Source organism: Chinchilla lanigera, unplaced genomic scaffold (assembly GCF_000276665.1).
Source record: "Chinchilla lanigera isolate Chin_1 unplaced genomic scaffold, ChiLan1.0 scaffold00144, whole genome shotgun sequence".
NCBI lineage: Eukaryota > Metazoa > Chordata > Mammalia > Rodentia > Chinchillidae > Chinchilla > Chinchilla lanigera.
The window spans coordinates 2748132-2759289 of record NW_004955545.1 but is presented as its reverse complement, the minus strand read 5'-3'; the positions used below and the strand labels follow the sequence as shown (position 1 = coordinate 2759289).

The following is an 11158-nucleotide window of genomic DNA, read 5'->3' as shown; positions in this document are numbered from 1 at the left end:
CCAACAGATACAGTGTCCAGAGCAATACTCCAGTGGAGGCCAATGGGGACATCACTGTCTCTTATGTGGATGCCCTGTATATGTTAATCACTCATCCTTTCTACTTCTTTAGCTACTTCACTGGGTCGGCGCCTAACAAACTTGCAATCTGCTTGTATTCTCAGCTCTTCTTCATTAGAAGAGCTCACTACTAGTTGGTCTGTACTCCCCACTTCTTACACTGTTGATTTGTTGAAACAAAAAGCAGAATTTTAGCCACTCATGGTGGTGCACATCTATAATCCCAGCACTCAGGGGGCTGAGGTAGGAGGAGTGCCATGAGTTCAGGACTACACTGGACTACATAGTGAGTTCAAGGCCAGCCTGCACTACACAGTGAGACCCTGTCACAAAAAAAAAAAAAAACACTAAAAATAAAATAAAGCAAAAGCAGAATTTTCCATTTATCCCTATTAAATGTCATTTGGTTCATTTTTTCCTAGTCTGTCAAAATCTAACTCTCTAATTCCGGGTACCCGAAAAAAAACAAAAAAACAAACAAAATCTAACTCTCAGTTTTTGCATAATCTGCGGATTTGATAAACATGGCTTCTGCATTTCATTAAGGCTTTAATATCAGGGCCAAGGGCAGAATGGCCTCAGGGCAGTGCCGGGAGCCCTCAGCTCACTCACAGCCATCTCTGCAGAGTCACAGAGCCCAGATGTCCTGCACCCAAGGACAGGACACAAGGGGCAGCCAAAGGCCTCACAAGAATCCCAGCAAACTATGCCATGGCTGAGGAGGAGAGGTGGTCTTGGTCCACCTGGTGTCCACAGCACCCCACTGGCACACGTGGAAGAGCCACACTTTCCTTCGAGCTTCAAAGAGGCTTACGTACCTCGACCCCAGCAAGCATGGGCATCAGCGGCAGCAGGACTCAGTTCTGCAGCTTCAGGTCTCTCCTTGTGGCGGGCCTCAGAACAGGCCCAAAGACCTACAAATTCCTGACACATGAGATTGACGCTTAGGGCACACACGCAGGGTTGTGCTGACTTTCTTTACCTAACAGTTAGCCAGGCTCCGCTAGAGAAGGTCTGTGATTGTCCCAAGGCATTTGGCTAGAAAGTGCAACTCAGAGTCCCTGCTCTGCGTTTGACACAGACCCAACCGTCTTCCCTGGGTGATGTCCCTATGGGTGTCTCAGGGCAGGGGCAGAGTCCCTGTGATCTCTCTCGGTGCTACACATAGTAGGTGCTCAGTAAACACTTGTAGAGGAAAATTGCATTAACATGAGCAGAAATTCCTTCCTCCAAGGCCCCTCTGTCTCATTCCCATCTCTTTCCCTGTTCCACTTTTCCTTTACCTACCGCAGACCCCACGGGTCCCTCCCCACTGCACTCAGGGATTGCCCTGCCCCCTCCACAAAGTTCCCAACCACTGCCATCCTCAGTGAGTTCTCTGCTTCCTGAGCAAATGGGTATGTTAAAGATTAAGTCAGATAATCTAAGTTAAATGTTAGAACAAGATTTAACACTGCACATAGTGGTGCACACCTGTAATCTCGGCACTGTGGGAGGCCAAGGCAGAAGGATCACAAGTTAAAACCCACGCTGGGAAGTTTAGAGACTTAGATAAATCCTGTCTCAAAGAGGGCTGGGGATGTAGCTCAGTGTGAGAAAGTTCTGGGTTCAATCCTTAATGCTGAGGGGTGAAAAAAATTGGTGGTTGGAGGCATGCACCTGTAAGCTGAGAGGTTGAGGCAGGAGGACTGCAAGTTCGAACCTAACCTGGGAAATTTAGTGAGACCTTGGCTCAAAACACACAAAAAACAAGTAACTAAGGAAATGGGGACCTGTCTTGAAGAAAAGGGCTTGGCTTCGCTCCTCACGCGTTTTCCCTCTTCTCAACCATTTGTACGCCACCAGGGGGTGCCCTCTTCCCCAATTCCTCACATGGATGGGTGTGGCGCCTTTCTCTGGCCTGGGAGAAGTTCTGTTTTGTTTTTTGCGGGATGAGGTGGTGGTGTTGAGCCCCAGGCCAGCATCGAGGTGAACAGGGCCTCTACCGCTGCGCTGTAGCCTGGCCAGGGAGTGCGTCCTGGGGAGCACAGGACCTCCCTGTCACAGGGAGGAGGCCAGGAAGGGTGGAGGGAAGACGGGGTACGATGCGCTGTCTTCCCGTGTTCTCCGCGGTCCCGGGGAAGGCCAGGCTGCGGGCGCTGGTGAGCGCACACGTGTTGAGTCCGCACTACTTTGTCCTTCCCACCTTCCAGGCAGTGTCTGTCCCTGCAGGGCTGCCCCTCCAGCCCGCGCAGTCGCTATTTACAACAGTGCGCGTGGTGCGCGTGGCTTTCCTCACTCCCATCTGGGGCGGGGAGGCGGAGGGGGACGGAGGTGGGGGAGACTAAAGCTTAGATGATTTTACGTAGTTGAGAATCTCAACCCCACGCACACAGGCCCAGTTCTATAACTTTTCCTTTCCTTTCTCTCTTTCTTTTTCTTTCTTTCTTTCTTTCTTTCTTTCTTTCTTTCTTTCTTTCTTTCTTCACTATTAGGGATTGAATCCAGAGCCTTCACAGTGAACTACATTCCTAGCCCCCCACCCCCTTGACAGGGTCTCCCTAAATTGCCCAGGCTCGGCTCCAACTTGTGACCCTCCTGCCTCACCCTCCTGAATGTTGGGGTCAGGCGTGCGTGTGCCACCACACCGGGCTGAACCTTTGGTTTAGCGGGTTCTGGGCCCTTCCCTGGTTCCGCTTGCCTGCGCACCGGGGACCCAGTAAAGGAACTGCCCCCCCTCCCAGGCTCTAACGGGTTAATCCTGGGCCCGCCCCTCGCCGCCCGGCCGGCGGGAGTATGAATAGCCTCGCTCAGACCCGGGCTCAGATGCTCGACCGCTCCGCCCAGTCATTGTCCCGCAGGTCTCTTCTCTACAGCCCAAGGCTCTGAGCGCCTCCGCTTTCTCCTGGCGCCCGGCGTCGGTCCGCCCTTGGTGATCCGTCTAGCAGCATGGACGGCTGCGTGGGGGAGGAGTCCTTCCAGCTGTGGGAGCTCAACCGGCGCCTGGAGGCCTACCTGGCCCGAGTCAAGGCGCTGGAGGAGCAGAACGCGCAGCTGAGCGCGGAGCTCGGGGGCCTCCGGGCACAGTCCGGCGACAACTCCTGGAGGGCGGGCGCCGACGGCGAGCTGGCGGCTCTGCGCGCCCTCGTCGACCAGCGCTGGCGGGAGAAGCATGCGGCCGAGGTGCAGCGCGACAGCCTGGCGGACGAGCTGGAGGGTGTGGCTGGCCGGTGCCAGCAGCTGCGGACGGCCCGGGAGCGCTCGGTCGAGGAGGCTGCGCGCAGCCGGCGCGCGGTGGAGGCCGAGCAGCGCGCCCAGGACTGGCTGAGCGCGCAGGCGGCCGAGCTGGAGCGCGAGCTGGAGGCGCTGCGCGCGGCACACGAGGAGGAGCGCGCCAGTCTGCACGCACAGGCGGCCTGCGCCCCGCGCCGCCCCGCGCCACCCCGAGGGCCCCCAACCCCAGCCCCGGAGGTGGAGGAGCTGGCCCGGCGGCTGGGCGAGGCGTGGCGTGGGGCAGTGCGCGGCTACCAGGAGCGCGTGGCGCACCTGGAGACGTCGCTGGGCCAGGCCCGAGAGAGGTTGGGACGTGCAATGCAGGGCGCCCGGGAAGGCCGCCTGGAGCTGCAGCAGCTCCGCTCCGAGCGCGGCGGCCTCCAGGAGCGCAGAGTGGCGTTGGAGCAGAGGTTGGAGGACCGCTGGCAGGAGCGGCTACGGGCCACCGAAAAGTTCCAGGTGAGGACATGGCAGACCTGGATGCGACCGGGCACCGGGAGACTTTCTAGGAAAAGACTTGCCACTGAGGAGCCACTGCTCAGAACTCCCACCCTAAGCCCTGGACTTTCACACCTGGTCCAGGGCGGGTGGGCAAGATGGGGTCCCAGCCCTGCGTGCACAGCCCCTGGTGTACTCCCACTCCGTGCACCTGCCTGTCCTGTGAAGGTCCAGGCCCTCCCTAGGCTGCTGTCACTCAGAACTGGCCAGCACTTGGCCACTCGAATCCCCAAGTCCCTACCAGCTGTCTGGGGGAGCCAGGGCCCTAGATGAGTGGCCCCCAGCCCCTGTCCCAGGTCATGGTTTCCCACTCCCTGGAGCATATTTCAGAGGCCTGGGACAGCTGTTCCCCTTCATACTGTGCAGATATGACCCAACAGCTGAGAAAATAGCTTCCTGACAGGGCCAGACAGAGGTCTTGCTGAGGCCCCTCCCCACACCCCTCCTTAAAGGAAGATTCCAGAACTTGTGTGTGGGGTGTGTGTGACTGGGGTGAGGAGACAACGAGGGGACAGGGCTGTTTGGCTTCCTGGCTCTTGATTAATCGTTTTTCCTTCTGTTTCTACTTTCTCCCTCTCCTTTCTGTAACCCATCTCCTCTCCTCCCTTGCCTCCCCCTTCCTGTGGGAGCTGAATTCTCAGCAGCATGTGCGACTGTTTAATCAGCATCCCAAGGAGCAGCAGGGCAGCGTGGGAGAGGGCTGAGGGGCCCCTGTTCTCATCCGGGCACCCAGCAGAGGCTCCCTGGGCAGGGAGGGGTCCGGGAAGAGGGGCCCATCCTGTCCTACAGACAACTCAGTAAGGAGCAGGAGGTACTGCCAGGCCCAGGAGCGCCCGCCCCTCTCCACTGACCATTTGGCTTGCTCTGCAGCTGGCCGTGGAGGCCCTGGAGCAGGAGAAGCAAGGCCTGCAGAGCCAGATCGCCCAAGTCCTAGAGGGCCGGCAGCAGCTGGCACACCTCAAGATGTCTCTCAGCCTGGAGGTGGCCACGTACAGGTATGGCATGAACATAACCCATCGAACACTCACTTGAACACACACATTTGGGAGCAGAAGCTCTGTGGCTGAAGGGGCCCAGGGGCACAGGTGTTCGCAGCTCTGCCACCACTGGGTTTTGTGACTCTAAACTGGTCACTTCCATGCAAGGACACATCTCATCTGTCCCCACCTGCTCTCCCTTGGCTTGACGACCAGAGAAGTAAGTGTTCCTTTTCCAGGAAGTCCTGCAAGGAGCTGTGACATTGCTGCGTGGGACAGTCTTAGGAGGGGGGTGCACAAATATCACATATAGGGTGTCTGCATCCGACCCTTCCCCCAGGGACTGAGAACCTGCAGTCTGTGTGCGCACATAGCAGGGGTGATGATGGGGGCAGTCTTTGAGGCTGGGCAACCTCGCAGGTCTGGGTGGTCACACTGACTTGCCACTTGGCCTGGCCACAGGGGAAGAGTTGGGCTTTATGACTTCCACAGCTTTTTCTAACCTGACATCCGGGGCCGGACTCCTTTCCAGACTTAGCGCTTTTTTGGCTGTGCCAGCTCACTGACTGCCTTTCCCGCTGCTGCTCACTGGCTCTGTGGCCTCAGCAAAGTCCTCTCTCTTCTGGGACACTGGTCCAGTGGGCTGCATGTCCAGCAACGGAGCCCAAGGAAGGGGCTTTGCACCTCCAGGGGCCGAGTACACCCCGCTATGAGAGGGAGGCTGTGGCAGGACCTGCTATTAGGAGACAGCCCCTCCCTAAGACTCCTACGGAAAAAGGGGGGAGCAGAAACAAAGCCCTCCATGCCTTGTTGGCCTCCAAGACAGGGTGGTGACCCCAGTCAAACCATGGAGGGAGGAGAGGCGGCCCTGAACAGGTCCGGAGGAGTCACCACTGGGCTGTGTGGCATGAGAAGGATTTGGAGAGAAGGGGCTGAATTCATTCGCTTTTGTCTGTCACCAGCTCTGGGGGCCCTGGGGGGAAGTGGAGGGGGCCCATCCCATGGGAACAGGCTGAGAATTCCCACTTCCCTGAGAAGCCCCCCTTCTCAGACCCTCCAGATGGCTGCATGGACAAAGGCAGTGATTAGCATGAGAATCAGCCCCCCACCCGGGGATGAGGTCATTGGCCTGGGTGGGGGAGGAGACCAGCCTGAGCCTGTGTGGGTGTGCGGATGGCACTGCGTCTGACTGCGTGGGAACTGCAGTGTGTCTGTGAGGTCCCAAATGTGCATGTGACTGTGTGTGATGTCTGTGGGTATGCGACTGTGACTTCGGCTCCAACGTGGCTTTGTGTAATTGCGGTAAAAGTGCAGAGGGAGCCTGCCGAGCCAGGATGTGCGGTGAGGCACTGCGCTCGCCCTGCTGGCCCTGGGCAGAAGGCTGACCCAGCTGTCCTCCCTCCTCACCAGGACTCTTCTAGAGGCGGAAAACTCCCGGCTGCAGACACCTGGTAGCAGTTTCAAGGCTTCTCTCAGCTTCCAGGGTAAGAGAAAGGGCCAAGTGCCCCTGAAACTCTCCTCTTCTTTGTTCTTCTTACCCCAGACAGACCTTTCCTGAGAGGCACCAGTCTTAAAGCCATGGCCTCTAATAGCACTGAGCATGCTCTCAGCCTGAGCTGTGGGGAACCAGAGCAGCACCTTTGGACACTCTGGCTAGAAGTGAGTGCTGCTTGGTCCCCCACCCCACCTGGGCCAGCGCCCACTGACATTGTCTCCTCCCCCTCTGCCTTTCCAGACCCCAAGCCGGAGCTGTATTTCCCTGGGACCCCAGAGGGCCAGCGTCTGGGACCTGTTGTCCTCAGTCCGACTTCTCTCCCCTCCCCCTTGCCTAACACCCTCCAGACACCTGTGCCAGCCTTTCTGAAGAGCCAGGAGTTCCTCCAGGCCCGTACCCCTACCTTAGCCAGCACCCCTATCCCACCCACACCTCAGGCTCCCTGCCCTGCTGCAAATGCAGAGGCCAGAGCCCAGGATGGCCCTTGTTCCCTGCTCCCACAACAGGGTGGGAGGCAACAGGCTCCAGAGCCACTGTGGGATGAAGCTCAGGCAGCAATCACTGCCAGCATCCTTCCAGGACCAGAGGAACCTGGTGGCAAGCAGCAAGAGGCCAGTCCAGGTCAGTCCCCTGAGGACCAGGCCTCCCTGGCCCCACCCCTCAGCCCTGACGAGCCCAGTTTAGAGGCAAAAGACAGAGAACCCAGTGGGTCTGGAGCATCTAGTGTATTCCAGGAGGAAGGTAAAGGGCAGAGCCAGGGACTGGTAGAGAAAGAAGTAGCAGTAGAGGTCCAAATAGTGAGCAGCTTGCAGCAGCAAACATGGCAAGAAGGAGGGGACCTGGACGTGAAGGAAGCCGAGGACTCCCAGGGTCCTCTGGAAAAAGAAACCCTGAAGGCTGTGGGAGAGACTCCAAAGCCACTGATGCTGCTGGAGAACCAGAGCCACGAGGCCAGAGAGAGAGAAGATCGGGAATCTCTGAAGTCTTTAGAGGAAGAGAACCTAGAAACACTAAAAAGTCTAGAAAAAGAAAATCAAGAAGGATTGAGGTCCTTAGAAGAAAAAGATATGGAAGCAGAGAGACTTCTAGAAAAGGAAGTCACTGAATTACCCAAGTCTGTAGGAGGAGAGGACTCCCAGACATTTCAGTCTTTGGAAACGGAGAACCAAGGACTAATGTTATCTCGTGAAGGTAATCTAGAGACTGTTGTACTTCCAGAAAAGGAAAATCAAGAACTAGTGAGATCTCTAGAAGAGGAGAATTTAGAAGAGTCATTGAGCACTCTTAAAAAGGAGACCCAAAAGCCACTGAGTTCTCAAGAAGCAGAGGACCAGGAGATACAGAAATTTCTACCAGAAGAGAATCAGGAGTCCTTGAAGTCTCTTGAAGATGAGAGCCAGGAGACCTTTAAAGATAATCAGGAGCCACTGACCTCTGTAGAAGAGAATGAGAAGACTGTGAGACCTTTAGAAAAAGAGAAGCAGGAATTACTGAAGTCTCTAGAGGAAGAAGAAGAGGAATTTGTGAAAACTCTAGAAAAAGATGATCAGGAGTCTGTAAGGTCTCTAGAAGTAGCAGACCAAGGGAATGTGAGACCTCTAGAAAAAGAGAACCAGGAGTCCCTGAGGTCTCTAGAAGAGGAAGAGGAGAAGACTGTGAGACCTCTGGAAAAAGAGAACCAGGAACCACTGGGGTCTCTAGAAGATCAGGAGACCTTGAGACCTCTAGACAAAGAGGATCAGGGGCCACTGTGGACTCAGGAAGAAGAGGACCAGAAGAATGTGAGGCCTCCAGAAAAAGAGAACCAGGAGCCATTGGAGTCTCTGGAAGAAGAGGATCAAAAGACCATGAGCCCTCTAGAAAAAGAGAATCAGGAGCTACTGAGGTCTCTAGAAGAAGATCAAGAGACATTGAAAACTCTTGAAAAAGAGACTCAGCAGTCACTGAGGGCTCTAGGGGGAGAAGGCCAAGTGACATTGGGGCTGCTAGAAAAGGTGAATCCAGAACCACTGGAATCTCTTGGAAATGAACAGGAGGTAGTTGGATCTTCTGAAAAAGAGCATCAGGAGTTATTCAGATCTCTGGAAGGGGAGCGTACAGAGGCAGTGAGATCTTCAGACACACAGAACCTAGAGCCACTGACGTCTGCAGAAGAGGACCTGGAAATGCCAACATCTCTAGAAGCTCAAGAATCACTGTGGTCTCTAGAAGAAAGGAACAGAGAGACAGCGAAACCTTTGGAAAAGGAAATTCAAGAAACACAGGGGTCTGTGGAAGAGAACCAAGAGACACCAAGTCCCCAAGAAAAGGAGAATCAAGAAACGCTGAGACCTCTGGGCGAGTGGAACCCTGAGAACTTGAGGTCTCCAGAGGGGGCAGGGAAGGAAGGTCACAAAGATCTAGAAAAGGAAGGGAGCCTGTTGAATGGAGAGAAACAAGAGTTACTGAGGTCTCTAGAAGAAGAAGCACAGGAGCTGCCTCTGTCTGAGAATCAGGAGAGGTGTGAGGCTGTAGCCGTGGGAGACCAAGATCTGGGTCAGGAAGCCCCATCTAGCGGGGAGGGAGTGGGTGATGAAGGTGAGGCCGAGCTGGGCCTGAGGAAGCAGGATGGGAATTCAGCAGCAGAGGCCTGGAGCACAGGGAGCGCTGAGCCCGAAGAGCAGAGGGTCCCAGCTGAGGGAGCCAGTGGGCGGGAAGGAGTTGAGGGCCCCCAGGACCTAGAAGGGCCACCAGAGCAGGTGGGGACCCCAGGCCTCGAAGCTTCCCAGGAAATGGCAGAGGTGCCAGAACCCCAGCGGGAAGATGAGCATGAGGGCCCATGGGGTGACCAAGCCTCACTAGAGGTCACCTGGGGGGCAGAGACAGTCAAGGGAGGGTCTGCTGCAGGAGCTGCAGGAGCTGAGCTGGGACTGGAGCAGGAGGTAGGAGGGCTGGAGGACCAGGAGGACCTGGCACACCCTGCCCTGGAGGAGGCTGTGCAGCCACCCTCAGGAGAGGACAGTCTGGAGGCCGAGAGTGCTGAGGGCTTGGAAGGGCCCGGGCAGGACCACATGGGTGCAACACTCCCCAACCTGCCCAGCAGAAGCAGGGACCTTGGGGAGCCTCCCAAGGGCTGGGAGGAGTCGGAGCCTGAGGCCCCTGTGGGAGCGGAGGATGTGTCCCCCACTGATGCCCCACAGCCCACACCCTCGGGGTCAGAGGATGCTCAGGATACACAACCGGTGCTGGGGCCCACTCAGCCCCAGACACCCACCCCAATCCTGGAAGATTTCCCTGGGCTCCAGAATGAGGGGGGCCAGGAGGCTGTCAGGGGGCTCCAAGAGAGGACTGAAGCCCTGAGAAAGGTGGAGGGTGAGCAGGAGGAGTTTGGTCCCGAGGAGATTCCCGAGGACCTCCAGGAGGAAGAGGAGGAGGAGGAGGAGAGCAGAGCAGAGAGTGAGGCAGATGAGCTTGGGGAAACCCTTCCTGACTCCACTCCCCTGGGCCTGTACCTCAGGTCCCCCTCATCCCCTGGGTGGGACGTGGTGGGAGAGCAGAGGCCCTCCCCTCAGGGAGAGGCCAGGAAGGAGGGCTGGGATCCTGCTGTCCCTGTCCCGGGCCCACACTCAGAGGAGGAGGAGAAAGAGGAGAATGGGGAGGAGGATCGTGGCCAGGACTCTGAGCTATCAGACGAATTCGAGGACCTGCAGACAGAGGCTTCTTTTCTTCCTGGGGTCCCCAGGAAGGCAGCAGAACCTCTGGGCCAGGTGGCCCAGCTGCTGGAGCCTGCAGTCTGGGATCGGGATGGGGAGTCTGATGGGTTTGCGGATGAAGAGAGTGGGGAGGAGGCGGAGGAGGAGGAGGAGGGGCGGGAGCCAGGGTCTCCGAGGTGGGGGTCAGGGTCCACTGTGGGAGGCCTGCAGGCCTTGAGTAGCTCTCAGAGAGAGGACCACCTGGCACCTGAAGCCCTGGGCATCAGTGTCCCCTGGGACGATGGCTTGCAGGGTGCTATGGCCGATCCCCCTGTGACTGCCCTGGAGACCGAGTCCCAGGACAGTGCTGAGCCTTCTGGCTCAGAGGAGTCTGACTCTGCTCCCTGGGAGAAGGAGGACCAAGTCCTTGGTCCTTTGGAGACCCCCGGTGGGTTGGAGGATACAGGCCTGGGAGGCACCCACAGTGTCAATGGGGGCCCCAACTTGGAGGAGTCCGAGCACACAAGTGGGAGGGTGGTGAATGGGCTGGAGCAGTCCAAGGGAGGGGGGCACAGAACCCCAGAACCCCCTGATGGGGAGGGAGGGACCCCCTCACAGAAAGAGGAGGGGGTTGCCCTGAAGACCCCCTGGGCAGGGACTCCTGTGCACCTGGGCCCAAGCCAGTTCCTGAAGTTCGCTCCGAGGGGTGGCGATGGAGACTCCTGGTCCTCCGGGGAAGACTAGAGCAAGCTCCTAGACACCAGGATCTGGAGGAGGCTGTCTCCAAGACCACTCCACCCCGGGGTTGGCACCCTTAACTTATGACCTCTTGGCCCGGGGTTTCATCTGAGAGGGAGAAGCTTGGCCTGCTAAGGTGGAGTAGCGTGTGGCAAAGGAGCTGTTCCCAGACTGGAGGCTCTGGGGACAAAACCCTTGACTGCCTGGGGACAACCTGCTTCCCTCGACGCAGAGGCTAACGCAGTGGAACCCCTGTAGTGCTAGGCCCCCTTTCCCCTGCACCCCATCACTGGGAAAGGTCTTGGCAGTGCCCTTTCTGTGGGGAAAGGGTTTGCCTTTGGGGAGGTCTGGCCTGTGGCTAATGGAGGTGAGGGGTGCGCCTGTGTCCTGACCCCTTTGCCTCGGCTGTCTGGTGGCCCTGCCTGGCTCATCCATGCTTGAATAAAGTCATGCCTGCGCCTACAGAA

The 11158-nt window shown here is 57.4% G+C and overlaps 1 protein-coding gene across 1 annotated transcript; it reads left to right on the top strand.

Moving 5' to 3' along the window:
* The first annotated feature begins 2694 nt into the window (after positions 1-2694).
* Positions 2695-11158, top strand: Nes (nestin). The gene is made up of 4 exons (XM_005411693.2): positions 2695-3771; positions 4681-4805; positions 6198-6271; positions 6523-11158. The coding sequence occupies exons 1-4, from the start codon at positions 2989-2991 to the stop codon at positions 10695-10697; spliced, it is 5157 nt and encodes a 1718-aa protein (XP_005411750.1). The 5' UTR covers positions 2695-2988; the 3' UTR covers positions 10698-11158.

Bases quoted from the DNA above. Each gene is read 5' to 3' on its own strand.
- Nes (XM_005411693.2), top strand. From the start codon at position 2,989: ATGGACGGCTGCGTGGGGGAGGAGTCCTTCCAGCTGTGGGAGCTCAAC. The intron at 3,772-4,680 runs GTGAGGACATGG...CTTGCTCTGCAG, and splicing joins GGGCCACCGAAAAGTTCCAG to CTGGCCGTGGAGGCCCTGGA. The intron at 6,272-6,522 runs GTAAGAGAAAGG...CTGCCTTTCCAG, and splicing joins GGCTTCTCTCAGCTTCCAGG to ACCCCAAGCCGGAGCTGTAT.